This window comes from Cervus canadensis, chromosome 2 (genome assembly GCF_019320065.1).
Source record: "Cervus canadensis isolate Bull #8, Minnesota chromosome 2, ASM1932006v1, whole genome shotgun sequence".
NCBI lineage: Eukaryota > Metazoa > Chordata > Mammalia > Artiodactyla > Cervidae > Cervus > Cervus canadensis.
Window position 1 is genome coordinate 55,897,139 of NC_057387.1, and position 27,978 is coordinate 55,925,116.

General features: G+C 41.3%; 2 protein-coding genes across 11 annotated transcripts in view; both read left to right on the top strand.

Moving 5' to 3' along the window:
- Positions 1–5,628, top strand: part of MCOLN3 (mucolipin TRP cation channel 3) — a 42,045-nt gene extending 36,417 nt beyond the window's left edge. For all 6 annotated transcript variants that reach the window (XM_043460799.1, XM_043460803.1, XM_043460804.1 and 3 more), the window contains one exon: positions 2,905–5,628. In XM_043460799.1, the coding sequence (XP_043316734.1) occupies positions 2,905–3,039 (135 nt within the window). In that variant the 3' untranslated portion in view covers positions 3,040–5,628. The remainder of the gene's footprint in view (positions 1–2,904) is intronic.
- An 8,904-nt stretch (positions 5,629–14,532) lies between these two features.
- The window catches only part of MCOLN2 (mucolipin TRP cation channel 2), a 60,990-nt gene continuing 47,544 nt past the window's right edge, over positions 14,533–27,978 (top strand). The window contains exon 1 of one of the 5 annotated variants that reach the window (XM_043460805.1): positions 14,533–14,664. In XM_043460805.1, coding sequence (XP_043316740.1) covers positions 14,588–14,664 — 77 coding nt within the window. In that variant the 5' untranslated portion in view covers positions 14,533–14,587. The other 4 variants (XM_043460809.1, XM_043460807.1, XM_043460806.1 and 1 more) reach the window with 4 other exon arrangements.

The window sequence follows — 27,978 nt, forward strand, 5'->3', positions numbered from 1 at the left end:
ACTCTCACTGTTTGCAGACGACATGATCCTCTACATAGAAAATGCTAAAGACTCTACCAGAAAATTGCTAGAGCTAATCAATGAATACAGTAATGTTGCAGGGTATAAAATTAACACAGAAATCCCTTGCATTCTTATACACTAACAATGAGAAAACAGAAAGAGAAATTAAGGAAACAATACCATCCACCATGGCAACAAAAAGAATAAAATACTTATCTACCTAAAGAAATGACAGACCTATATATAGAAAACTATAAAACACTGATGAAAGAAATCAAAGAGGACGCAAACAGATGGAGAAATATACTGTGTTCATGGATTGGAAGAATCAATATCGTGAAAAGGAGTATACAACCCAAAGCAATCTATAGATTCAATGCAATCCCTATCAAGCTACCAATGGTATTTTTCACAGAACTAGGACAAATAATTTCACAATTTGTATGGAAATACAAAAGACCTCGAATAGCCAAAGCAATCTTGAGAAAGAAGAATGGAACTGGAGGAATCAACCTGCCTGACTTCAGGCTCTACTACAAAGCCACAGTCATCAAGACAGTATGGTACTGGCACAAAGACAGACATATAGATCAATGGAACAAAATAGAAAGCCCAGAGATAAATCCACGTACCTACGGACACCTTATCTTCGACAAAGGAGGCAAGGATATACAATGGAAAAAAAGACAACCTCTTTAACAAGTGGTGCTGGGAAAACTGGTCAACCACTTGTAAAAGAATGAAACTAGAACACTTTCTAACACCATACACAAAAATAAACTCAAAGTGGAATAAAGATCTAAATGTAAGACCAGAAACTATAAAACTTCTAGAGGAGAACATAGGCAAAACAGTCTCCTACATAAATCACAGCAGGATCCTCTATGACCCACCTCCCAGAATATTGGAAATAAAAGCAAAAATAAACAAATGGGACCTAATTAAACTTAAAAGCTTTTGCACAACAAAGGAAACTATAAGCAAGGTGAAAAGACAGTCTTCAGAATGGGATAAAATAATAGCAAATGAAGCAACAGACAAAGGATTAGTCTCAAAAATATACAAGCAACTCCTGCAGCTCAATTCCAGAAAATAAATGACCCAATCAAAAAATGGGCCAAAGACATTTCTCCAAAGAAGACATACAGATGGCTAACAAACACATGAAAAGATGCTCCACATCGCTCATTATCAGAGAAATGCAAATCAGAACCACAATGAGGTACCATTACATGCCAGTCAGGATGGCTGCTATCCAAAACTCTACAAGCAATAAATGCTGGAGTGGGTGTGGAGAAAAGGGAACCCTCTTACACTGTTGGTGGGAATGCAAACTAGTACAGCCACTATGGAGAACAGTGTGGAGATTCCTTAAAAAACTGGAAATAGAACTGCCCTATGACCCAGCAATCCCACTTCTGGACATACACACTGAGGAAACCAGATCTGAAAGAGACACGTGCACCCGTGTTCATCGCAGCCCTGTTTATAATAGCCAGGACATGGGAGCAACCTAGATGCCCATCAGCAGACGAATGGATAAGGAAGCTGTGGTACATATACACAATGGAATATTATTCAGCCATTAAAAATAATTCATTTGAATCAGTTCTAATGAGATGGGTGAAACTGGAGCCCATTATACAGAGTGAAGTAAGCCAGAAAGATAAAGACCAATATAGTATACTAATGCATATATATGGAATTTAAAAAGATGGTAATGATAACCCTATATGCAAAACAAAAAAAGAGACACAGATGTACAGAACAGACCTTGGGACTCTGTGGGAGAAGGCGAGGGTGGGATGTTCTGAGAGAATAGCATTGGAACAAGTATGCTATCAAGAGTGAAACATCTCCAGCCCAGGTTGGATGCCTGAGACAAGTGCTCGGGGCTGGTTCACTGGGAAGACCCAGAGGGATGGGATGGGGAGGGAGGTGGGAGGGGGTATCGGGATGGGGGACACATGTAAATCCATGGCTGATTCATGTCAATGTATGGCAAAAACCACTACAATATTGTAAAGTAATTAGCCTCCAACTAATAAAAATAAATGAAGAAAAAAAAAAAAAAGAAACGAAAAAGAATAAAAAAAAAAAAAAAAAAAGGAAAGCTATATGTTATTCAAGGGTAGTGATATCTGAGGTCTCAAAGAGTAACATGAATGGACAGCTCTTGACACAAGCCTAGGACTCTTAGTTTAGATGTTAACCTCTTTCCACGGACTTGGGGCACTTGTCACATGGACGAGTCCTTTCTGATTCTTTCTGTCCCAGGGCCCGTTCTCGGGATCTTAGATCCCCAAACTGAAATAAATATTAGGCCCTTATATAAATCTGTCCATCTGGAAGAGAGACTCCAAAAGCATGTGCAGGCTGGATTTTCCCTGGAAGGAGGTCTCAGATTCAGATTCAACATGTCCATTTCAGGTTGACTCAGACCCATGAAAGAGAGCCCAGGAGGGCACTGCAGAATCTTAGACCCACTTTTCCTTAGCCAAGCCTAAGAGTGATTCTAGAGGCTCCATTGCCATGAAAATACGTGGAAGCGAGTGAACTATCCCTTTAGAAAAATCCCTACCTAACCCACCCCTGTGGATTTCTCAGGTGTCACTAGTGGTAAAGAACCTGCCTGCCAATGCAGGTAGATGTAAGAGATGCAAGTTCGATCCCTGGGTTGGGACGATCCTCTGGAGGAGGGCATGACAATCCACTCCAGTATTCCATGGAGAAACCCATGGACAGAGGAGCCTGACCATAGGGTTGCACAGAATTGGACACGACTGAAGCGACTTAGCATGCATCCCACCCCTGTAGCCAAATGATCCACTCTGAATTTGAAATAAAGCTGTTGTCAGGGGACTTACTAATGAAAACTTTTTTTCCTTTCTTTCTATATAGCATTACCAACAAGATGGCTTTCCTGAGACTGAACTTCGTTTATTTATATCAGAGTGCAAAGATCTGCCTAATTCTGGAAAGTACCGATTAGAAGAAGACACTCCAGTATCTATATTCTGCTGTTGTAAAAAGTAGCTGTTAGGCTAATCTGTGCTCTGGAGGGGATATATTATGTAAATGAGTTGGGAGATAAAAATGGGTATTATCAGTTGTAGTATGTCTGAAGACTACTATTTTGAGCAAATTGATGACTATAATTCATCAAGAACTGTGTTTATATTTTTAAAGCAATATTTAATGTCTATAGCTTTGTGCTAGGTTTATTTTAAAAAAACCCACTTTGATGAGGGAAACTTTTGGATTCTTGTCCTGTTTGTTTTGCCATAGTTTTAGAATATGTTTTCCACACTTTTCTTTACTCTCGCTTCCAGTTATTTTGACTATGCTGACTGTGTCATCAGTAGAAACAGTTCCTGGTCTGATGTCAGCCAAGTCACTAACCCTGGCCTGGACCATTCTCAGTGGTCATCTGAGAGACGGGAAGGTTGCTCTCTATCCAGTAATCATTGGTGGCTCAGATGGTAAAGAATCTGCCTGTAGTGCAGACCTGGGTTTGATCCCTGGGTGGGGAAGATGCCCTAGAGTAGGAAATGGCAACCCAGTTCAGTATTCTTGCCTGGAAAATTCCAAGGACAGAGGAGCCTGGTGGGCTATAGTCCATGGGGTGGCAAGAGTTGGACATGACTGAGTGACTTTAACTTTCAAAAGAAAGAATGAGAAAGAAAAAAGTCACCAGCTAACAGTCACATATTTGGTTCTGAAGGACAACTGTTATTTGATACTCTTGATTTCTGGAGAAGATCAGATTTTTTTTGTACTCAAGTATAGGTTTTCTCCTTTCCTATAGTATTAAAGGACAAACTTGAAAGAGTATTCTATAAATCTGTGAAAATTAAAGTGCATACCAAATGCATATTCAGTCCCACAAGGATCGATTTATTGGTACTTGCACAGCCTTGTGAAAAGTGCATGATGCACCAGGTCCCTTGGGGGAACATTCATTCTCACAGAAAAGAGTAGCGTCTCAGGGTCACTAATCGCGGTTTCATGGGGAGAAGTTCTATAACGGACATGAAAAATGTTTTGGAAAACAATTATGTTCAAAATTTAAAAATAAATGGGAAATGTATGCCTTAAAAAGACACAAAACCAAAGTCTCCACTCCTTGCAGACTGCTGATTAGAAGCTTCAGGGATTTTCACAACATAAGTCTTTGTTTTGTGTGCTATTTATTCAAACAAATTAATTCAATGATGTGATGTGCAATAAAGGTTTTCTGAAAGCAAGCTCTTTTTTCCAAGGAAATTGATTATTTTTTTATTTTAACCTCGAGACTCTGAAATCTTATTGTTTAACACAATAACATTCATAATAATGACTCTTGGTGTCAAAATGTGAGATTCTGCAATGAATATAAGCTATTTTGTAGTACCTGTGGCTTTAAAAAACTAGAAATCTAATCTATAGGTTAATTTTTTTTCTTTGTTCTAATATTTGTGTCACAATCATTTTTGGAATTTGCTAGAATGCATTGAGTCTTGAGATTGTGTTCATAATCTGACAGATACTTCTTTTTACCCCTTGAGAAGTTTTTGGATTGGCAGTAATATTTCAGTGGAAATGTGAGACCGCTGACTTACTACTCTGAGGTTTTGCTTTGCCCTGAAGTCACTATGTTCCTCCTGTGAAAATACAGCCAATGACTTGGCACCTTCACATCTTTCTCTTGATTGTTCAAGATTTCTTATTGTCAGGAATCCGTGATAAACTCCAAGGCCTAATTTTTAGTAATCATCCTTATGGTCTTAGCTGGAAAGCTTCTAAGTTTCTCACTGTTAGGTAGGATATGGGCTGTAGATTTTTCACAGATGTTCTTAATCGAGTTGAAGATATTTCTCTCTGTTCCTAGTTTGCCGACAATTTTTAAAATCATGAATGAGTATTGGATTTTGTCAAATGAATTATTTGCATCTATTGATATTATTGTGATTTTTTTTTGAGCTTACTGATATGATGAATTATATTAGTTTGAGTTTAGAGTGTTGAACTAACTTTGCATACCTGGAATAAATCCCAGTTGGTTGTGGTGTTTGATTATTTTTATATATTGTTGCATTCAATTTGCTAATCTTTTTTTGTTGAGAATTTTGCATCTATGTTCATGAGAGATATTGGTGTGTAGCTTTTTTGTTTGTAATGTCTTTATCTTTTTTTGTTGTTATCAGGGTAATGCTAGCTTCATGAATATGTTAGGAAGTATGATCTTTGCTTCTGTCTTCTGGAAGAGATTATAGAGAACTGGTATAATTTCTTCCTTAAATGTTTGGTAGAATTTACCAGTGAACCCATCTGGATGGGTCTTTCTGCTTCAGAAGATTATTAATTATTGATTCAATTTCTTTAATAGACGTAGGCCTATTGGATTGTCTGTTTCTTCTTACAGGCCAAGAATAGACCCACATCAATGTAGTCAACCAATCTTTGACAAGGAGCAAAGGCAATACAGTTGAGCAAAGACAGTCTTTTTCACAAATGGAACAACTGGATATTTACATACAAGAAAATGAACCTTGACATAGACTTTACATCTGTCACAAAAATTAACTCAAAATGGATCATAGTTGTATATGTAAAATGTAAAATTGTAAGATTCCTGAAAAAAAAAAATAGGAGAAAAGTCTGGATGACCTTGGGTTTGGCAACAACTTTCTAAATATAACATCAAAGGTACACTCCATGAAAGGAAAAATTGATGTTAGGTTTAATTAAAGTAAGAATTTCTGCTTTACAAAAGACACCATCAAAAGAATGAGAAGATAAACCAAAGACTTGGAGAAAATGTTTGCAAATGACACGTGATAAGGGACTTCTTTACAAAATATACAAAGAATTCTTCAAAGTCAACACTAAAAAAACAAAAAACTTGACTGAAAAATGGGCCAAAGACCTTAGTAGGCATCTCTCTAAAGAAGATAAACAGATGGCAAGTAAGTATACAAAAATGTGCTCAGCATCATATGCCTGTAGGAAATGGCAAATGAAAACAACAGTGAGACCACTGTATGCCGGGAGCCGTTATGGGGGGTCCCTCCCGTGACGAGGTCATGAAGAAAATACCAGGCAGGCAAGGCCGTCCGGGACCCCATCCATGACGAGGTCATGAGGAAAATACCTGACAGGCAAGGCCGTCTAGGATAAGGGACCCTCCAGGTTGGCCTCGGCCTCTACCCTACCCTATATCCTCCCCCCTTTTCTGCTGTTGTTCTTATTTGCCCTGCTGCAGATTCTTGTGTTGCCTGCCGAGAGCTCTCCTGCTCCTCTTTCACTAAATAAAGACCAACTTAAAAGCTAATTAATAAATCCCCTGGACGCTGGTACCCTATGAAGGGGCCAGGGATGAAGGAAATGCTTCAGTTCAAACCCTTTTGCTGGCATTCTGGCTTGTTTGATAAATGTGTGCTCTCATTGCACAAAATGCTCATGATTGTTCTAAACATCCTAAGTACAGTACGCTAACAAAAGAAACTATTAAGCATAGGCCCCTTCGCGGGGTGAGAAAAGCTCCACAAATATTATACCCACAAATGTGCCTAATAGAAAATAGTTTAGATAGAGATTAGATGGCGACTTCTTGCAGCTAATTAACTTTTGGACTAAGAGCCTGTTTTGTGCCATATCTGCTGTTTTTGCAATCCTTTGCATTTCTGTTCTGTAAAAATGTAATCCTATCTAGTTCCCTTGGAGATGACACCTAATAGAAAGAAAATAGATTAACCACAAAAAAGACAGTGTCGGCTACTGAAGGTGCTTAAAGTTGCACCAGGTGCAAGCCATAAATTGTCAACAGGCCTGAAAGCCAAAAGATATTATACATAGAGATTAACCATTAAAAAGGCCCTAATAGGCACAGAGCCCTTTGGGGGGTGAGGAAGCCCTATTAGAAAATACAAAACATATTGTTTTAAAAGTGGTTATTAGATCAACGTTTGATTGATGTTAATGTGCTGAGGTTGTGCAGTGGACACTATTGTTAATATAGTTAAAGATATAGTAAAATAAGAGTTTAGCCCTAGTGTAAAAACAATAAGATAATTGTTAATTTTAACCAAGAGCGCTAAACAGGGGCTGCCTCACCAGAGTCACAGAGTCTTTGTGTGTTAAGCTTTTTAGATAAATTTAGCTGAGAATTTCTGCAAAAAGACTGACTTTTATGTTAACAGGATTGTATTTCTATTATGTTGCGACTTGCTGTACCATGAGACTGCCAATTTTCTGTTTTCTGCTAACCTCAAGGCCAGAAGATAATGTACAAAAAAATCTATGGAAAAGACTCTCATAAACAAAAATATACAGAGCACACCTGGTTTTGTGAAGGACAAGCTGATGTAATGTTAAACTAAGTCTGTATGCTTATCTGCCCCTTAGAAATGTACCAACTTAGGGTATAAAGGCTACGGTGAAAAATAAAGCAACTGCCAGACTCTGCTGCATATTCCTGGTCTGGTCTCTTTCTCTCTTTCTCTCTCTCTCTCTCTCTCTCTCTCCCTCTCCCCCTAGCAGACTTGGCCCTATCAAGGCCGGTCCTACGTGTCTCTCTCTCGCCGACGCCGTTCATCCTGAGGGTTCCCCTGGATCCTGCTGGGGCTGGACCCCGGCAACTGTATACCTAGCAGAATGGCCAAAATGTAAACCCTTGACAACACCAAGTGCTGGTGAGCTGTGTAGCAACAGGAACTCTCATTTGTTTCCAGTGGGAATGTAATATGGTACAGCTGCTCTGGAAGAAAATTTTGACACTTTATTATAAAACTAGTCTTACCATATAACCCAGCAATTATGCTCCTTAGTATTGATCAAAATGTGCTGAAAACTTTTGTCCACCAAAAAACCTGCACGTAGATGTGTAGAGCAACTTTATTCATAACTGCCAAAACTTGGAAGCAATCAAGACGTCCTTAAGTAGGTAAATGTATACATAAACTGTGCTACATTCAGTAATAAACTATCACTCAGTGTTGAAATAAGCTACTAAGTCCTGAAATGACATGGAGGAACCTTAAGTGCATATTCCTAAGTGAATGACGCCAATCTGAAAAGGCTACATACTGTGTGATTCCAAATACACAACATTCTGGAGAAGGCAAAACTATGGGGATAGTAAAAATATCAGTGGCTGCTAGAGGGTGGCAGGAGAAGAATAAATTGGCAGAGCACAGAGGATTATTACAGCAGTTTCTTTATCCTTTTGGGCTGCTATGATAGAATACCATTTTTATGGTGGTTTATAGCCTGGAAAATCCCATGGACTAAGGAGCCTGGTAGACTTTAGTTCATGGGGTCACAAAGAGTCAGACACGGCTGAGTGAATTCACCTCACCTCATAAGCAACAGAAGTTTATGTCTCACAGTTCTGGAGACCAGGCAGTCCAAGATCAAGATGCTGACAGAAAAGAAGAATGGAACTGGAGGAGTCAACCTGCCTGACTTCAGGCTCTACTACAAAGCCACAGTCATCAAGACAGTATGGTACTGGTACAAAGACAGACATATAGATCAATGGAACAAAATAGAAAGCCCAGAGATAAATTCACATACCTACAGACACCTTATCTTCGACAAAGGAGGCAAGGATATACAATGGAAAAAAGACAACCTCTTTAACAAGTGGTGCTGGGAAAACTGGTTAACCACTTGTAAAAGAATGAAACTAGAACACTTTCTAACACCATACACAAAAATAAACTCAAAATGGATTAAAGATCTAAATGTAAGACCAGAAACTATAAAACTCCTAGAGGAGAACATAGGCAAAACACTCTCCGACATAAATCACAGCAAGATCCTCTATGACCCACCTCCCAGAATATTGGAAATAAAAGCAAAACTAAACAAATGGGACCTAATGAAACTTAAAAGCTTTTGCACAACAAAGGAAACTATAAGTAAGGTGAAAAGACAGCCCTCAGATTGGGAGAAAATAATAGCAAATGAAGAAACAGACAAAGGATTAGTCTCAAAAATATACAAGCAACTCCTGCAGCTCAATTCCAGAAAAATAAATGACCCAATCAAAAAATGGGCCAAAGAACTAAACAGACATTTCTCCAAAGAAGACATACAGATGGCTAACAAACACATGAAAAGATGCTCCACATCGCTCATTATCAGAGAAATGCAAATCAGAACCACAATGAGGTACCATTACATGCCAGTCAGGATGGCTGCTATCCAAAACTCTACAAGCAATAAATGCTGTGGAGAGAGTGTGGAGAAAAGGGAACCCTCTTACACTGTTGGTGGGAATGCAAACTAGTACAGCCACTATGGAGAACAGTGTGGAGATTCCTTAAAAAACTGGAAATAGAACTGCCCTATGACCCAGCAATCCCACTTCTGGACATACACACCGAGGAAACCAGATCTGAAAGAGACACATGCACCCCAATGTTCATCACAGCACTGTTTATAATAGCCAGGACATGGGAGCAACCTAGATGCCCATCAGCAGACGAATGGATAAGGAAGCTGTGGTACATATATACAATGGAATATTACTCAGCCATTAAAAATAATTCATTTGAGTCAGTTCTAATGAGATGGATGAAACTGGAGCCCATTATACAGAGTGAAGTAAGCCAGAAAGATAAAGACCAATACAATATACTAATGCATATATATGGAATTTAGAAAGATGGTAACGATAACCCTATCTGCAAAACAGAAAAAGACTCAGATGTATAAAACAGACTTTTGCACTCTGTGGGAGAAGGCGAGGGTGGGATGTTTCGAGAGACCAGCATCGAAACATGTATATTATCCAGGGTGAAACAGATCACCAGCCCAGGTTGGATGCATGAGACAAGTGCTCAGGGCTGGTGCACTGGGAAGACCCAGAGGAATGGGGTGAGGAGGGAGGTGGGAGGGGGAATCGGGATGGGGAATACATGTAAATCCATGGCTGATTCATGTCAATGTATGGCAAAACCCACTACAATATTGTAACTAGCCTCCAACTTATAAAAATAAATGGGAAAAAAATAAATAAAAAAATAATTCTAAATTCAAAAAAATAAATAAAAGACTAAACTCTTGGATGAAAAAAAAAGATGCTGACAGATTCGGTTCCCGAGCCTGCTTTCAGGTTCACAGACAGCTTTTTTGGTTGGTTGTTTTTGCTGTGTCCTCAAATGGCTGAGGGGGCAAAGGAGCTCTCTGAAAGCTTTTTTTATAAGGATACTGATCCCATTCATGAGAGCTCAACCATTAGGACCTAATAATCATGTCCCAAGGGTTTCATCTCCACATGCCATCACACTGGGCATTAGGAATGAACATATGATGTTTAGGGGAACACAAACATTCAGTCTAGAGCAGGTAGTGAAACTATTCTGTATGAAATGGTAATGATGGATACATGTCATTCTACTTTTGTGAAAACCCAGAGATAACACAATTCAAAAAGAGTGAATCCTAACATAAAGCATGGGCTTGGGGTGAAGATGTGTCACCACAAGTTCACCAGTGTACCACTCCAGTGTGTGATGTTGCTAGTAGGGAATGCTGTGCCTCTGAGAGGGCAGGGAGTAAATGGGATTCTCTGCTCTGAAAAATAAAATCTTATTTTTTAAAAATTAAGAATATTCCGTGACATGTGGACGCAGTGGCCCTTTTGTTTATGTATTGTCTGTGACTGCCTTCACCTTAAAAGGGAAAAATTTAGTAGTTGCCACAGAGACAGTAGCATACCCTTTAAAGCCTCAAATATTGACTATCTGGCCCTTTACTGAAAAAGTTATCCAACCCTTGATTCATAAGATAGCTTGTTGAAAACTGACTTGGTCATGTAGAAAACCCTAGCTGCCTTCTTCCCTCTCACTAGATGCCAATTTGAAGTACAATGGACTTTCATATGATAAAACTAAAATGCTGTAGAAAATGCAGAAGAATATTTGTGACCTATGGGTAGAGAAAGAACTCTTAAGATTGTAAAACCACAAGCCATAAGGATTAATATTTGATGTACGGCGAAAGTCACCACAATATTGTAAAATAAAAAAAAATTCTAATCTTGGTTTCAGAAGATCAAAGTTAACTTCCATCCAAGGAGGAACACCATGGACAAAGTTAAAAGATAGGTGAAGACTGGAAGAAAATATAATGTCTAAAACTGGCAAGGAATTGATACCTAGCATATGTACAAACTATCTGCACATTAACAAAAACTGGAAAGGAGGTGAAAAGTAAATAAAAAGTGCCAACTTTCCCCACTATTTTATTGTTTCTGCCACATAAACTTCACTGAATATTGTTCTTGTCTATTCCAGAAAATTTTTACTATTAGCCTGCCTCATGTTTTCTAGACTACTTAAATCCCTTTTACCAGTGTAAATGTCAGTGAAAGTTGTTTTTGTTTGTTTAAAGGTATATATATTTTTAATTTATTACTTTTTATTGAAGGATAATTGCTTTACAGAATTTTTCTGTTTTCTGTCAAACCCCAACATGAATCAGCCATAGGTATACATGAAGGCAACCTGCTAGAGAAATTCAAGAGAAAGTTTTGTACATTTAAACTTCTATGTTAGAGTACGTTATTGAGCAACAGTCTTCTGTTATTTGTTTATTGGTCATTATAAATTTGAATCAGGGCACAGAACTTTTTGTACTGTCAAATACAGAACAGAATGCAGACATTTGAAAGGAACAAACTAGCACAAAACAATGACTATTACTGCACAGTGAGAAATGAGCCAAGATCTTTACCATAAACAAAGTGCCTTTTTGAAAGTGAAAAACATAATGCCAATTGTGAATTAATTTTCTAATTTAGAATGGTCAAGATTTGGTGTGCCTAGAAACAATAATTTATATCTTAACATGTGTGATATTTACAGCATTCAGCCATCTGACTCCCAACTATCCTTCAATCTCACACTGCCTGCCTCTTGTCCATCCCCAATTCCCTCAAACACTCAGTTTAAACATTTCCTAGAAACTTGCTACTTAAAAGAGTGATGGGCGGACCAGCAGTATCAGCAGCATCTTCTAGTTAGAAATGCAAACCCTCAAATTCTATTCCAGACAGACCCACTGAATCAGAGTCTGTTTATATCAATTTGCTGATATAAAAAAATGTTATCCCAGTTTACGGTCCTCTTCTAAAGGGACTGTAGTTCCTAGTGGAGTCCTAAAATCTTGAAGTGAAGGGTTGTCTCTTTATAGTGGCTTTATATGTTTGTTTTAAATCTTTTTATTTTGTATTGGGGTATAGCCGATTAACAAGTGATGGCTTCAGGTGAATAGCGAAGGGACTCAGCCATACATATACATATCCATTCCCCAAACTCCTCTCCCATCCAGGCTGCCTATAGTAGCTTTTGTTAGTAATTAAAAAGGCTTAAAAATTCTTTAGCATAAAAATTGTGTATATAGATATATATCTGTATAAATATAATATTTCTTACTTAAAACACAAACTTCCTCCAACACTCTCCAACCAAGCTACAGTCTGCCTCCTTAGACCAGCGTCCATGTCCTTCCCACAAGAACAGTGCTGCAACACTTCCTCTCCTTTTCTTCTAAAAAGGAACCACACCACTGCTGCACCCACCTGCAGGGACTGTGAATACACAAACAGGATCTTCCAAGTCTGTCTATACCCAGTGGGCACCTCTAATGAAACAGGCTCTAAACTACGGCTTTTGCCCAATGGCCTATTGAAAGTGACTTTTGGATGTAAAGAAACAGTGTTGCCTGCCATTTCAGTTCTACAAGGATCAAGCCATGGACAGTGTACCTTGAGGGGAATTCAGGATGATGAAAAATAGCTTTCTGGGCTTGGATACACCCAGATAGTTAAGATACATATCTAAGGGAAAATGTCAGTGATCCCAGATTCTTATCATACATATAAAAGCACTAAGATCATTAACTTGTTTGTTCTTTGTGATTAGCGGTGATCTTTGGATGTTCACCCACCCCAGCAAAAAATTCATGCACATTCTGGCTCTTCCCCTACCTCCTATTGAAAGGAAGCACAGTCCTAAGGAGACCCAAATAATAATAATGTAGCCATTAAGCATAGTTGGGGACCTTTAGTTCCTTCTCAACGGCTATAGATAATATTCTGAGCCATAGCCTGTGAGCTGTCTTATAGATACTGAAACTCCTACCAGGTGGAAGAAGTTGCCTATATGGTGACCAGACTAGACATGACATAAGCTGCCACAATTCCGAGAACTGGCCTCAAAGAAGTAAAAACAAACCCACCCTGGAACTGAAGATTAACTGTACCTAAAACAATCAAGGTGATGTTGGTCAGACCACTGACGACCAATTTCAAGATGACTATCAGAACTGAGTGAACTGTTTTTGCCTGTAACCCCTTTCACTCTGTCTGGAAAAGCTCTTGCCCCTGATCATGTGGAGATGGGGAAGCTGGCCTTGGGACGGATGTTCCCTTCCCCACCCAACACAGCATCGGAAAAAAAGCAAACTTTCCACCATCCTGGCCTGTTCATTGGCTTTTGAGCTGTGAGCAGCCAGACCCAGCTTTTGGTCACGCTATTAGTCAGACACGACCGAGTGACTGAGCATACACATATGCCTCAGCTCCTCAGAGCTATCTGATGGGCTGTTTCCTGGACTATTGTCCTCAGTAAAGTTCTCAAGCAAAACTTAACTCCCAACTTTTGAGGCCTGTTCTCTTCTTTCCGTGGACAAGGGGGTCAATTAGGTATCCTTCTATATACATTATGTGTGTTCAGTCACTGCAGTTGTGTCTGACTCTGCAACCTTATGGACTGTAACCATCAGGCTCCTCTGTCCATGGGATTTCCAGGCAAGAATACTGGAGTAGGTTACCATTTCCTTCTCCAGGGGATCTTCCCCATCCAGGGATCAAACCTGCCTCTCCTGCACTGCAGGCAGATTCTTTACCACTGAGTCACCCGAGAGACCCTTTATATATGTTGCTTACTTCCAACTGCTTCTATCTGGAGATGCATATTGGTAGAATATTCTTTGCCCAAGTTAAACCCAAAGATCTTTTAAAGAGTTACTAATTCGAACAGCCTGGACCTCTCGGACCTTGCCGCTTCTGCGGCTACTAACAAGAATAGGGCCCCTTGGAAAAGAAGCTATTGGCCGGTTGGGACTTTCAAGTCAACATAACCCTCAGCTGAAAGTGGCATTTGGGTAAGTGACCGTGACCTTCCTTTCCAAGATCCATGTCCCGTTTCCAACAGGCGTCCTCCTTAGAAGCTCTGGGAGGGTAGAGCATCAGTGGCTGCAGCATGTGGTCTTAACCGGGGGTCCTCAGTGCTGAGCCCTGGACTTGGCATTCATTGAAAGTGTCCCGTGTCTTGAACGCATCAAAATACAAATGACTTTTAAAATGGTCAAAGGACGGATGTCAGAATCAAAAGAATGCAGAAATCAAGGAAGGATAGAGTCAGGCGCCCCGGAGGGCAGGGAGTGCGTAGCCCGGCCGCTCGGGGGCGGTGTGGAGGGCGCGGCGTCTGCCCAGCGTTCACCGCCCGCGCCGCTTTTGAAGGTGCTTCTCCGCACTACCGCCCGGCAGCCACTCAGGAGGCCGCCTTCTCCCGCCGCTCGGGGCAGCACCATGGCTCGCGACGTGGAGGCGCTGGACCTGCCGGCGTGGAGCAGGGCCTCAGGTCCGTCCCAGGGGCCCCAGTGCAGGTCAGTACCCTAGGGGCGATCGCCGTGGGGCGCCCCCCTCCATCCTGCGGTCGCTCTTCGAGGGGTCCCCAGCCACCCCCTCCCCGGGCTGCTCTCCTCCTTGGGTCTCCTGGCGCGCGCATCTGCGGCCGGGGGCTCGGAGAGGCCGGCTAGCGCGGAAAAAGTGCTCCAGGACACCAAGTTGAAACGCTCTCCGGACGTGCTCCAGCCGGGAGCTTGGAGACCAGGCGGAGGTGGGGACTCGCGGCGGCGCCGGACGCCTGGCCACGCGCCCCTCTCCTCCAGGCGTACGCCCACCAGCCTGGTGACCCAGCCGCCGGCGCCGCCCGAGCGACCCCGCGACTCGGTGTGCCTGCTCTCCGACCCGGGTCCGCGCGCACCGGACGGCTGGTGGAAGAGTGAGAGAGAGGGGCTAAGAGGAGGGGGCCCCCTAGGAGGGGTATGACTTCAGGGGAGGCGGTCCCGCAAAGCCGAAATGCAAAGCCGAAATGGAAAGTTTTGAAGGCGCAGGCATGGGCGGGCAGCCCTATCCGTTTCCCCAGGCCAGGAAGCCAGAGGAAAGATCAGGTGTTTTCAGGTTAACCGTCAGAAGGCGCCTGATCTGTGTCTTTCTAGATACTGGACTCTGAAGAAATCCTCATCAAGTAGATGACTTTCCTGTTCTAGACTAGAGCTTTCTTGCTGCCTTGCTTATAGTAACTGCTTGCAGTTAGTTAAACCAGGCTGGGCTTTGCCTTCCGGAACAAACAGGCCTTTTCCTCAGGTGGGAGGGTTATAGTGTGGTTAACCCCAGTTCCTCTGCCTGTATGAAAAGGCGTACAGTTCAGACCCGGGGCTCTGCCAGGGGGCCCCACCTTCTTGGTCAGAGCTCCAACCACCCAGCCGTGCAGCTGAGCCTGGGAGGCGCGGGCAAACAGGCCTTCGCTCCCCTTTTAATGATCGCAAAACAAATTCAGTGGTCGGTCGTTAAATTTTCTTAAAATAGTGCGGAGACATTCCTGACTGTCCTGCGTGGCGCTCTCCATATTATTACAAATGAACTTAATGGTAGCAAGGAAAGCAGAAATCGTGGGGAGGATTTACTTCATCTCTGGTCGCTGCCCAGATAAGTATTTACCTAATTCCAAGTAACTCTGGTATGTATTTTTTTAGACTTTTACGGACAAATTTTGAAGTAGATGACAAAATTTTGGTGCAGCTTTTCTTGACAACTTGATACCTGTGAATGTCATATCGAAATAATTGAGTATGCTTGAGCTTCCGAAATAATTGAGCTTCTGAGGTGGTACTAGTGGTTAAGAACCGGCCTGCCAATGCAGAAAATTCCCTGGGTTGGGAGGATCCTCTGGAGGAGGGCATGGCAACCCACTCCAGTATCCTTGAGAAGAATCCCCATGGACAGAGGAGTCTGGTGGGCTACAGTCCACAGGTTCACAAATGGTTGGAAACAGCTAAAGCAACTTCGTATGCACACATGTAATTTATAAACTCTCTTAATGCTGAGTGTTTGTTTTTAATAAAGCAGATGGATAGAAATTAAACACTGCTTCCATCTACCATAGCCGTAAAATCCCTGTTGTAAACATAGGGAGCAAGTTGATCCTGGGCTTATTTACTATCTTTTGCTTGGGCTGATGAACAGACTTGTGCTTATGATGGGTATGTTGTGTATAATCTTTATTTCTTAAGTTCACTTTAGTTTTTTTCTTAGCATATTTCCTTCAGGAATTAAATGGTTTTATCATGTCCAGTGAATATCTTCAGAAACTCCCATTCTTAGAGAACACACACTTGGGTGCGCACATAAATAGGTTTTGAAGGGATTCTAATTTGAAATATACACACATCCGGTTGTGCCGTACCAGTGGCACAGAGGATTTTGTTTCATCTCAAACAGAATGGAGGGTGCAGTCAGTAAGAAAGAGGTAGGAAAGGTTGTCTTATGGATGTTAGGATGCAAATTCTGATGTGTTATGTTAAGGGGATTAACTATATGGTTCTTGCAGAGGTGGGGTATGAACTTCACTCGTCAGAAGTGTGTGTCCACAGAGATGCTCATCATCTCTGTGACGCACTAACCACACAGCACAAGTTTGGGGGAACCTGGTATCTCCTTCTGATCGAGGTCTTAGCTCATCTTCCTCTTCACACTTTAAGCGAAGTTAAACTCGCATTACTGTGAACTCTCGTTTCTACTTTAGTATTGTGCTCATTCGCCCAGTCATGTCCAATTCTTTGTCAGCCTTTGGACTGTGGCCTGCCAGGCTCCTCTGTCCATGGGATTTTTCAGGCAAGAATACTGGAGTGGGTTGCCATTTTATCCTGGGAAGGTGGGGGAGATCTTCTCACCCCAGGGATTGAACCCGAGTCTTCTGCATCTCCTGCATTGCATATGGATTCTTTACCTGCTGAGCCACTGGGGAAGCCTACATTAGTAAACCTGCCATAAATCAGGCCCTGTGGTTTGGACCCTTTAAAAACAGGCACATTTCCCACACATCTCCTGACAATTTTCTTGCAGAGGCCATCATAATAGTGCAAATTTCTCCTGCACATAAAATCTGGTAAATCCCGATGAAGTGTTTGAGGAGGCCACATGCTCCTCCCTTTCTCCCAAGGAGGGGCACATCAAAAGTGTTTTTAACAGTAAGATGATACATGTGAAATGTCTTAATGAAGCAAGTGGGAAGAATGGGGAGACAAGTAATGTACAAAGTGGCAGAGAATACAGAACTGAAAGTCAGGGCTGATCATATATGACAGCTAATCTCTTTGACTAGGTCTCTATCCGTGAAGTGAAACCTAGTTCTTGATAAGTTAGTTCTTGAAACTTAGTGGAAAAACAGGTCGGTTCTTGTGGCTACAATTTTTCTAGTGGCCAAAGAAAACCCTTTCGGCTCTGAAAGTTAAAAGTGGAATCTTCTTTGAGACTGGGCTGTTCTCTTTAGCTGAGGCTTGGAGTCTAAGCCCCATGTGTCTGTTCCTAAGAATGAGCTCACCCTTCAGTTGACTTCTCACATCATGTGTTCTGAGTTTCATAGAGAAAAGTAATTTTATTTCCAGACTTCATTTTCTCTATCACACTGCCATATTCTTCTCAGTACCAAATGTGTAAAGCCATGTTTTGGTTTGTTTACCTATTTGTTTGCTTTGGCAGTCATCCAGGGTTTTTTCTTCCCACTTTCCCCATCCTGCCTCCAGCTGAGCTTTTACTCTGTTCTGAGCTTGGGCCCCACCTCCTTTTCCCTGGGTGAGGAGAACCTTGCAGATATGTTGCCCATAGATATTTACTCCTCCTCAGTTGGGAAGACAGCTTCCTTTTTTCTCCTTTGAAGCTTGTGTTTTGTTATCTCCCCTTGAATACATCTAGTGATTTTAGCCTAAAACATTTATCAGATAAGAGTTGGTGACTAGTGAGGCTAAAGACTCTGGAAAATTGTCCTTGGTATAATTCCAGAAGGACCCACAGTTTAAAGGGTGGGCTTAAAAAAAAAAAATCCTATCACCTATAGCAACTAGAGGGAGTTGCTAGAGATAGCATGAATCTAGGGTCTCCTCAACTGGCACTGAGGTGGGCTTGTCCAAAGATAAGGTAAACTTATCCCATTGTTAGAGGAAAAATGATAAATTATAACTTTGTTGTTGTTTCTGTTTAGTCGTTGTGTCCGACTCTTTGTGACTCCATGTACTGTAGCCTAACAGATTCCTCTGTCTACAGGATTTCCCAGGCAAGAATTCTAGAGTGACTGGCCATTTCCTTCTCCAGGGCATCTTCCCAGCCTAGGGATCGAACCCTCGGGATCGAACCTAGGGATCGAACCCTCCTGCATTGGCAGGCAGATTCTTTACTTCTGAGCCACCAAGGAAGCCCAATTATAACTTTAGTTATAACTTTATTACTTCCTTTAATGTTCCTTCTCCTTAGGGAGTGTCATCAGCATGACCCTGTTATATCAAGCACTTACTGAAAATGTTAGAGAAAGCAAAATGTAGGCAATAGTGTAATTGCAGTCATCTTTTCCAACTTTTACTGCATTTGGAATCCTGTATTGCTTAGAAATGGAGTTTTGCTTTGCTTTTCTCTCTGACATGGAGAGCTGATTCTTCAGGCTATGTTTTCAGAACACATGTTCAGAACGAGCACTTTGAAAATGCCAAGCCCTAGTTTTGCTTTCCTGCTGACCTGAGGCAGCAAAGTGATGATAGGAGATGATTTTATGGGAACTTGGTGGCACAGTTGTCTTTAGGGAAATTCCTGAAAGTTGTAGCATGCTCATCTTTTATGGGTGACTCTAGAGGAAAACGAAAAGCCCCTAGTCTCTTTTCCGGGTATTTCTCAGAATTAGAATGACCATGTCATTTTTGAGTGCTGTCCCGAGAAGGTAACTACAGTTTCTTTCTTTGATTTTTTTTTTTAAACTTACTTTAATTGGGGTCCAACTACCCTAGAGCCTGAGCTATCTGGACATCTTTCTCTTTTTCTCTCTTCTGAGGTTAGCAAATCTTGAGAAAATAAGTTCATTGTAGGAACTTGAGTGAAAAAACAAACAAACAAATCCATGTGGAAGTTTGGGATTGGGCTAAAATCTTCCATCTGCCAGATTTTCTAGGACATTCACTGTAGGGTCAGCATGATCATTGCTGTAGAAGCCCCGAATTTTAGTCTGCATTTACTTCCCCTGATTCTCCTCCTCCTATCCACTGCTCACAAACTAAGGGCAGGGAAATATTGGATTATCTGATATGTATTATTAGACTCTGTGAAATAGCTTATTTTAACTCAGAATGATAACTCGAGAATTCATGTTAATCACCCCAAATCAGGAAAATATGGAAAACTTGAAGAAGAAAATTAAGATTACCTATGATACTACTTCACAGAGATTACTAAAAAATTTTTTTCTGGTTTATGCACTTTTAGACTTTTTAAATGTCTACATATAGCAATAAATGTCCACATTTTTGGAAAAATGAGATCTCAACATGTTTATTTTGTAACTTTGAAGAAATCTAATGGTATGTCATAGACATCTTTAAGTCAATACAGAGTTACAAAGAGGTTTGCAGTGAACGTTTTTTGTAACCATGTTTTTGACTGGTTATTTAAACACTTGTAATATAAATCCATAGAGTTTTAATTCCAAGATTACAGATACTCTTCTGATCTCATTCTCTTCTACCGCCAAGTGTCCTTGTTTACATTTCCTTTCAATAGATGGTTTGTGTGTGTGTGTGTTATTGATAAATAAAATTGAAGATAGATTTTAACCATTGTGACTGTTAGTAAGTTTGTTGTTAAATGACCATTGGCCTGTTCCAATCCTTTATATGTAACAGGAAAAATGTTGAGTTGACCTTCCCTTATTAATAATTTGGAGCTCTCTACAGGTAATGGATAGTAAGCATTTGCCTGTTTAAATATAATGTAGACATTTTTCCCCCCAGTATTTTTATTTCTTAAAGTCATAACTTTTTGTGTTAAGATCTGTAAGTTATGTTCATTGGCTTCTGAACTTTCTCATAATTAGGCATGTTAAATTATATTTTTAAAAATTCTATCTTATGCTTCTATCAACTTTATTTTTCAAATGTGCCTAAGTTTTACCTTTGCATTTGGTTTGAGGGAGGACTCTAGCTTTTTCTCTCCCCAGTGCATCACAAGTTTTCATAACAATTCATTGAATAATTCATTCTTTGGATGGACTTCAGGAATATTAATTGAAACAAAATAGGTTTTTTATCAGCAAACCAAGCAACTAAACTACCTAAAACCCTCTAATGTATCTTGGCTAAGATATTTTCAGTATAGTTTACATCTAATTTTTGGTATCAATTATTTTAGATTTTCTATTATATTTTTTATTTGTTGTTATTTTATTTTTGTTATTATTATTTGATCTTAATGGATGCTGGCCAAGGAAAAGTTCACACAATTAGGATTGTCATCTTTTTTCACTGACTCATTTCTTTTTTCCAAAAAATGTTCACTGAGCATCTATCATGTGTTACATAGTCTGCTGTATGCTGGGAATAGTCATAAGCAAGACTGGGTCTTCATGAAGTTCTCTTGTAAGGAAGACCAAAACAAAGATTTCAAAGTCAATTATGAAGGAAATTAAGTGATGACAGAGGGTGTGGAGAAGTCCTATTTTAACAAAGTGATCAAGGAGCCCACTCTGAAGATCTGTCACTTGAGCTAAGAAGTGAAGGTGAGAGGATCTGAATGTGTGGCGAGTTGAGGGGAGTAGGGTAGGTGAAGTGGCAAGTGCACATGCCCAGAGCCGGGAGGGAGGTGAGGTGGGGTGGTGAGGAAGGGGCAGAGAGGGCGTGGGAAGGAATGGGCAGGGAACTTTTAGGCCATGGCAAGAGGACTGGATTTTATTCTGAGAGCAGGCAGAAGCCACTACAGGGTAGAGGAGTGATGTCTGCCTTACACCTTTAGAATTACTCCTCTGGCTACTATGTGGAAAATTGGGAAACCGGCATAGTTTTCTGGTGAGGGATGATGATGCTGGGACCAGGGAGTCTGCAGTGGGTGTAGAGAGAAGGGAGCCACTCCACGTTGTGTTTTGAAGGAAGACTTGTTCAAGTAGGTGTGAGGATTGAAGAAGAGGAGAAATCAAAGTGTGACTCTGGAGCAAAAGTCCCTGTACTTTACTGCATGTTAGAATTGCCTGGAAAGCTTATCAAAATCTCCATGCCCAGTGTATACCTGTGTGTGTGCTAAGCTGCTTCATTCGTGTCCGACTCTTTGCGACCCTATGGACTGTAGCCCGCTAGGCTCCTCTGTGGATGGGATTCTCCAGGCAAGAATACTGGAGTGAGTTGCCATACCCGCCTCCAGGGGATGTTCCCGACCCAGGGATCGAACTTGCATCCCTTGTCTCCTACACTGGCAGATGGGTTCTTTACCACTAGCTCCACCTGGCTTACACCTGGTCACCAATTAAATCTGAATGTCTTGGCACTGAAACCTTTAAAAAATCTGCAGATGATGACTCTGCAGCCCGTGTGGAGGACCACTGACAGAATGAGGGTTTGCAGCTGAAACATCTGGATGGGTGTGTGTAATCATGGCACTGAGCACATGTGCAAAGAAGAGGGTGGAGTGTTGGTAGGAGGAACCTCTTAGTCGTGTGGGTGGAGTTTCAAGGAAGAGGTTGGCTAAGGGAGTCTGTTTGAGAGAGACGTTTGCTGGAGATGCGAATGTGAAAGTCCACATCATGTAGATAGTATTTAAAGCCACAGGACTCCATGAGCTCTTCTGAAAGAGAGGGTAGAAGAGCCGTGGGCTGTGTGTCCTGAGGCACTCTGGCATCTGGAAGTCAGAAGGAAGAGGAGCCAGTAAAGGAGACTCAGAGAAGCTCAGTAAGGGAGGGAGAAAACTAGGATGGTGGGGTGTCCTAGAAGTGGAGAGATGAAGTTGTTCCAGGTGGTCAGCTGGATCAAGTGCTGCTGAGCCACCAAACTGAGGCCTGAGAAGTGGCCATGGAATCTGCAGCAGGAGATGGTTCCCTCTGAGGGGGTTCCGAGTGGAAACCCAGTGTTTGCTCTAGAGAATCTGAAGCACAAAGGTACCTCGACAACATTAAATGCTGGGTTCATTCCATCACATGTCTTTATTTGTTTTTTCCTTCTCATTTCAATAATGTGACCATTTAGAAGTCTCCTAAATGTATTGCATAGGGTGCTGTGGTCTGCCAAATTGTCACACTTTTAAATAAGAGAAATTATGTTGGAAACATTAGTTTATTTGAATATGCCATTTTTTTCCCTTCATTCCTGACCATCTTATAGGCCATTGCTCTTTAAGAAATACTAACTTAGAGATCAAGAAGGAACACTGGAAAAGAATTCTTATGGGATTCTTGGATCTGATTCTTATTCTAAATTGGATTTTTATAGCTGGGGGCAAATTGCAACCCCTGGGCACGTTAGTTGCCTTGTTTGTGAAATGAAGAAATGTGAACAGGTAATCTCTAAGGTAAGGAGTTCAAACTGGGTGCACATTAGAATCACTTGGGGAGCTTTTTAAAAGCCCCAATGCCCAGGCTGCATCCACACCAATCAGGCCAGAATCTCTGAGGGGAGAAGCGGGGTATCAGTACTTTTGAGGTGCCCCAGGTGACGTGGTGTAGAAATAATAATCTAGCTCTAATACTGAATTACACATGCATTTCTGCCCTCAAAATCAGGAAGAGGGGAGGAATGAATAGATAGTGGATGGCAACAAACAGTGTCTGTCCTGGGGGATCTCAGATTTCCTCACACAGGAAGGGATTGAAGGCCACTCTCCACAAAAACGAGAGAGTAAAGAAAGAGGTGGAGATGGAATCCAGGAAATGTGGAATCCAATTTGGGAAGGAGGCGAAGGGAATTTGCAGACTGATGGCCCCTGAAAAGGGATTAGAAAGCAACCCATGTAGCTGGAGGGTTTCTCTGGTGGCTCAGACGGTAAAGACTTTGCCTGCAATGCAGGACACCTGGGTTAGATTCCTTGGTTGGGAAGATCTGCTGGGGAAGGGAATGGCAACCCATTCCAGTATTCTTACCTGGAGAATCCCTTGGACAGAGGAGCCTGGTGGGCCCTAGCCCATGGCATTGCAAAGAGTCGGACACGACTGAGCAACTGAAATATATGTAGTTGGAATAGGAGGATGAGGGCTACAGGAATGATATCTCTGGAGAAGAAGAGAATTGACAGGATGCCCAGCTTGGTTGACTGTACTGAAAAGGAGCTGGCAGATTCATCAGCGTTTGATGCTAAAGCCCTGGTTGGTATGTGGAAAACTAAGCAAATGAGGAAAAAGGCAATTAACTCCAGAAAGAAAATTTTGTAAGTGAGAATGTAAAATCACAGTGTACTGTGTGTACTGATGGCTCAACTCTAAAGAGTATTTGCATATTCACTTCATAAATTCTGAATGTTAATTTATCCAAAATTTTTATTAAAACTTAGTTGGGAAGATGAGTGGGGAGGTAAACTGTGTATGTTGCCTGGTGGGGGGCAGCTATAAGAGCTATATCCTTATTTCCCTCAGTAGGCTATAAATGGATAATATCCCAAAGAGAAAAAAATTATGGAATAATGTTATTTAGAAATATTAAAGTAAATAGCAACAACAAAAACCCAAATAAAAGTGGTTGTCCCTAAGGGGCAGAACCAGGAATGTGGTTCATTGTAGTCCATTTAAAATTATGTACACAATTAAGATGAGGTGGGAAATGACAGTGGGACCAGATCCTGGAGAGCTACCCAGATGTCAGTTCCTGGAAGGCATCTTGGTAGTTCTGTTCACTGTGATGAGGATGCAGGAAGAAGATAGATTTGGGAAATGAGCTACAGAGATGTCAGTTTCTGGAAGGCAGCCTGGTAGTATTGTTCACTGTGATGAGGATGCAGGAAGAAGGATAGATTTGGGAACTGGTTCACCCTGCTTCCCCTGCCCTGTCCTCTATGACTAGGAGGTACTAGTTGTGAGTTAGCAAAAACATTTTTCTCGTACTGCTGCATGACACATGATATCTATATAAATATGATAGGAGAAGGGTTGCCTGTCAGTGTTATTTTCCATTTATTTGTTGGAGCCAGAGGAATAGACATCAATTTCTCTCAACATCAGCTGGAATAACAAAAGAGCAACCACCTCTCAGGTGGGGCTGCTGTTCTGAAACACTCGAGAAATCATCCCAAATATTTTTGATAACTTATCCCCATCAGTTAAAAGAACACCTACTCTCTCTGAATGGATATTTACTTATATATTGTATGTAAAACTCTTGAGAGTCCCTTGGACTGCAAGATCCAACCAGTCAATCCTAAAGGAAATCAGTTCTGAATATTCATTGAAAGAACTGATGCTGAAGCTGAAACTCCAATACTTTGGCCAGCTGATGTGAAGAACTGACTCATTTGGAAAGACCCTGATGCTGGGAAAGATTGAAGGTGGGAAGAGAAGGGGACGACAGAGGATGAGATGGATGATATAACTGACTCAATGGACATGAGTTTGAGTAAGCTCTGGGAGTTGGTAATGGACAGGGAGCCCTGGAGTGCTGCAGTCCATGGGGTCGCAAAGAGTTGGACACGACTGAGTGACTCAACTGAACTGAACTGAAAACCATATATACTATAAGACAGGTAAAATGAGCATTTTAAGGGGTGCAACTGATGAGGGTGTTAAAAAGTCACTGCTGGGTGAAGTGACTTTATGGTATGATTATCATATCATATGTCATATATCATCATTATATAATGTCTTAGGGTACATTATATACACTTAGGGCCAAGTTCATCATGTAACAATAGTAGATTTTGTTAGCATTTTAAATACTCTCTTGATAAATCTATTTATTTCCCAACTTCTTTTCAGATCAGATTTTCATTTCATCTTTTTTTAAACTCATGGCCGACAAATGTTGTGTTAGGGAAATGTTAGCTCTCCCATTTTCTTGATGTAAATTTAGATTTACATTAGTTTTACAAGGAGTCTGATGTTTTGCAAGAATCTTTATTCCCTTGCTCATATTACGAGGATTAACTAAAGTGGATAATATACTCCAACAAATGCTTAAGTGGACCCATATAAACCCTAAGTGGTGGGAATGTGCTGCAACCCAGTTAGGGCGCCACCTGCTTTGGGAACCTGCACTGTCCCCCCATATTGCCTCGTGTACTTAAGCGAAATACATGCATCTGACTTTCTGACCACGTGAGGGTATCTTAGGTGTATAATTCATACACTGAAACTTGTAAATCTTAACTTCTCTTTGCTTGGTTAATACAGTTAGAAGCCCTAGCCCTGTCTTCTCCACTGTTATCCCAGTGGACGGTCTTGCATACCTGCCCCGTGTGTCTGCACCCCACTTTGGAGGTCACTGCAGTAGAAAACAAGCTTTCATACCTCTTTTTGAGTAGGGTAAGGGCCTTACAAGCTGAAAAGAAGTAGCAGTCTGAGCTGGTTAGCATATTCACTGAGAAAATTGTGCTCATGGGAACAAGGTACCATCGCTGAAACTGATACGTGCATTTTTCCAAAGCAAAGGTCAAAAACCTTAACTGGTTCCTCGGGGGTTTACCATCCTAGCAAGGTTAAGAATTGCCGATAATTTGTTCTGTTTTGTTATTTTCCAAAACTTCAAGCTTTTCCATCAACTCTTTTGGCTGTTGATTTGCTAAAGTTGGAATTACCCTTGGTCATATGATTGCCTTAAAATATGATCATATGTATGCCCTATGTTTAAAACCCTTCACCTACTGGAGAACTAGGGAAAATCCACAAATTGAGAAGAATAGGGCAAGAAAGAGCCTTCAGAAATGTAGTTTAGAAAGCTTACACGTTTGCATTTTCCTTGCGATACCAGAATTTTTTAACCTAAGTATCATTAATATTCTTTTCTGTATTTCTATCATTCTATCATTAGTTGATCACATTTGACTAATACTAGCTTCCCAGGTGACTCAGTAGTAAAGAATCCTCCCGCCAATGCAAGAGATGCAGAAGACATGGGTTTGATCCCTGAGTCAGGAAGACCATCTGGAGGAGGAAATGGCAACCCACTCCAGTGTTCTTGCCTGGAGAATCCCAGGGATGGGGTTGCACAGAGTTGGACACGACTGAAGTGACTTAGCAACAGGAGTAGTGCAGTTATTCTCTAAGTGTGTGTTCAGTTGCTCTGTCGTGTCCAACTCTTTTGCTGCCCCATGAACTATAGCCTGCCAGGCTCCTCTCTCCATAGGATTTTTCAGGCAAGAATACTGCAATGGGTTGCATTTCCTTTTCCCGGAAATCTTCACCTCCCCAGGGATTGAACCCACGTCTCCTTCACTGGCAGGCAGATTTTTTACTGCTGAACCATCAGGGAAGCCCTATTATCTACCTCAGTGAAAAACGTCAGGAAGGATACAGGAGTGTAAATAATTTAACACCACGAGCAATCCCCATGACATTATCTGGTACTTTGCCCTTTTTTTTCTTGCCCAAAGCTTATCTTCTTTAATTAGTTTTCTTAGTTTAATATTAGTGTCAATTACCATTTCTTGAACATTTAGTGGCCATATTAATTGAAACCAGCAGCTAGAAGAATTACTTGAAGCCTCTTGGAGTAATTGGGCTGCATCAGTTTCCTTTTGTCTGTTCCAGAGCCCTCAGTGCATACTTCAATTTGAGCACTTAACACGTTTTATTTTTATCTCTTCATATTTTACTCTTATCTCTTCATATTTTACTCTCATCTCATCACATTTCTCCCTTCCACTGGACTGAGCTCCTGGAAGGCAGGAAAATGTCTCTGGCAGAGCTTGGCTCACAGGTATTTACCAAGCACTTGACCTGCTGCCCCTGTATTTCCACCACTGTTTTCCAGAAAGCAACCTCCTCTTTCTTCAGTACGGGGTTTCTCACAAATCAAGGCCAGGGGTATGTTCTAAGGAGGAGTTTCCATGCCTTATTCTCAAGGTGCTATCATAACTTTTCAGATGCCCTTTTCATTTTATTAAGTGAAAAGACATTGTGACTCATCAGGATGAGTACATTAGCTGCATGGAGCCACTGAAGTGATGGTGGTTAACGCTAAAGCCCACAAGGCTTCCACAGGCGTGTTCTCAGGGGTCTGAAGGTTCCTGTTGGAGGCTGTGGCTCTCAGGCACAGTTAAGATGCCACCTTATTCTTAGAAATGCCTCCCTCAGTGCTTCTTGTCAAGAACCCTGTAGCATCTACTACTCTGTGTATTAGGACACGTAATGGGATTCCTTCTCTGGCTTTCTGAATCTGTCTCCCTTGCTTCCATAGTACATTTTTTTTTTCTTTTGAAAAAATTTATTATTTAATTGGAGGATAATTGCTCTACAATATTGTGTTGGCTTCTGCCATACAACAATGTGAATCAGCCATAAGTATATATATATGTCCTCTTGAACCTTCCCCCACCCCATCCCACCCTCTAGGTTGTCACAAAGTACTGGGTTGAGCTCCCTGTGTTGTAGAGCAACTTCCCACTTGCTATCTGTTTTGCACATGGTAATGTATTAATATATGTTTCAATTCTACTCTCTGAGTTCCTCCCATTCTCTCCTTTCCTACCTTGCTGTGTCCAAAGTCTGTTCTCTGTGTCTGCATCTCTATTTCTGTCCTGCAGATAAGTTCATCAGTACCATTTTTCTAGATTCCATATGGTGCAGCATCCACTGAGCTAATTGATTACTTACACATTTGTGTTAACGAGTCTGTCTCTCCTATTGGATGTTGAACATCTGGGCTTCAGGGAACCTACTTATCTTTATGTCCTCAGCACCCAGGACAGTCGCTCAGCAC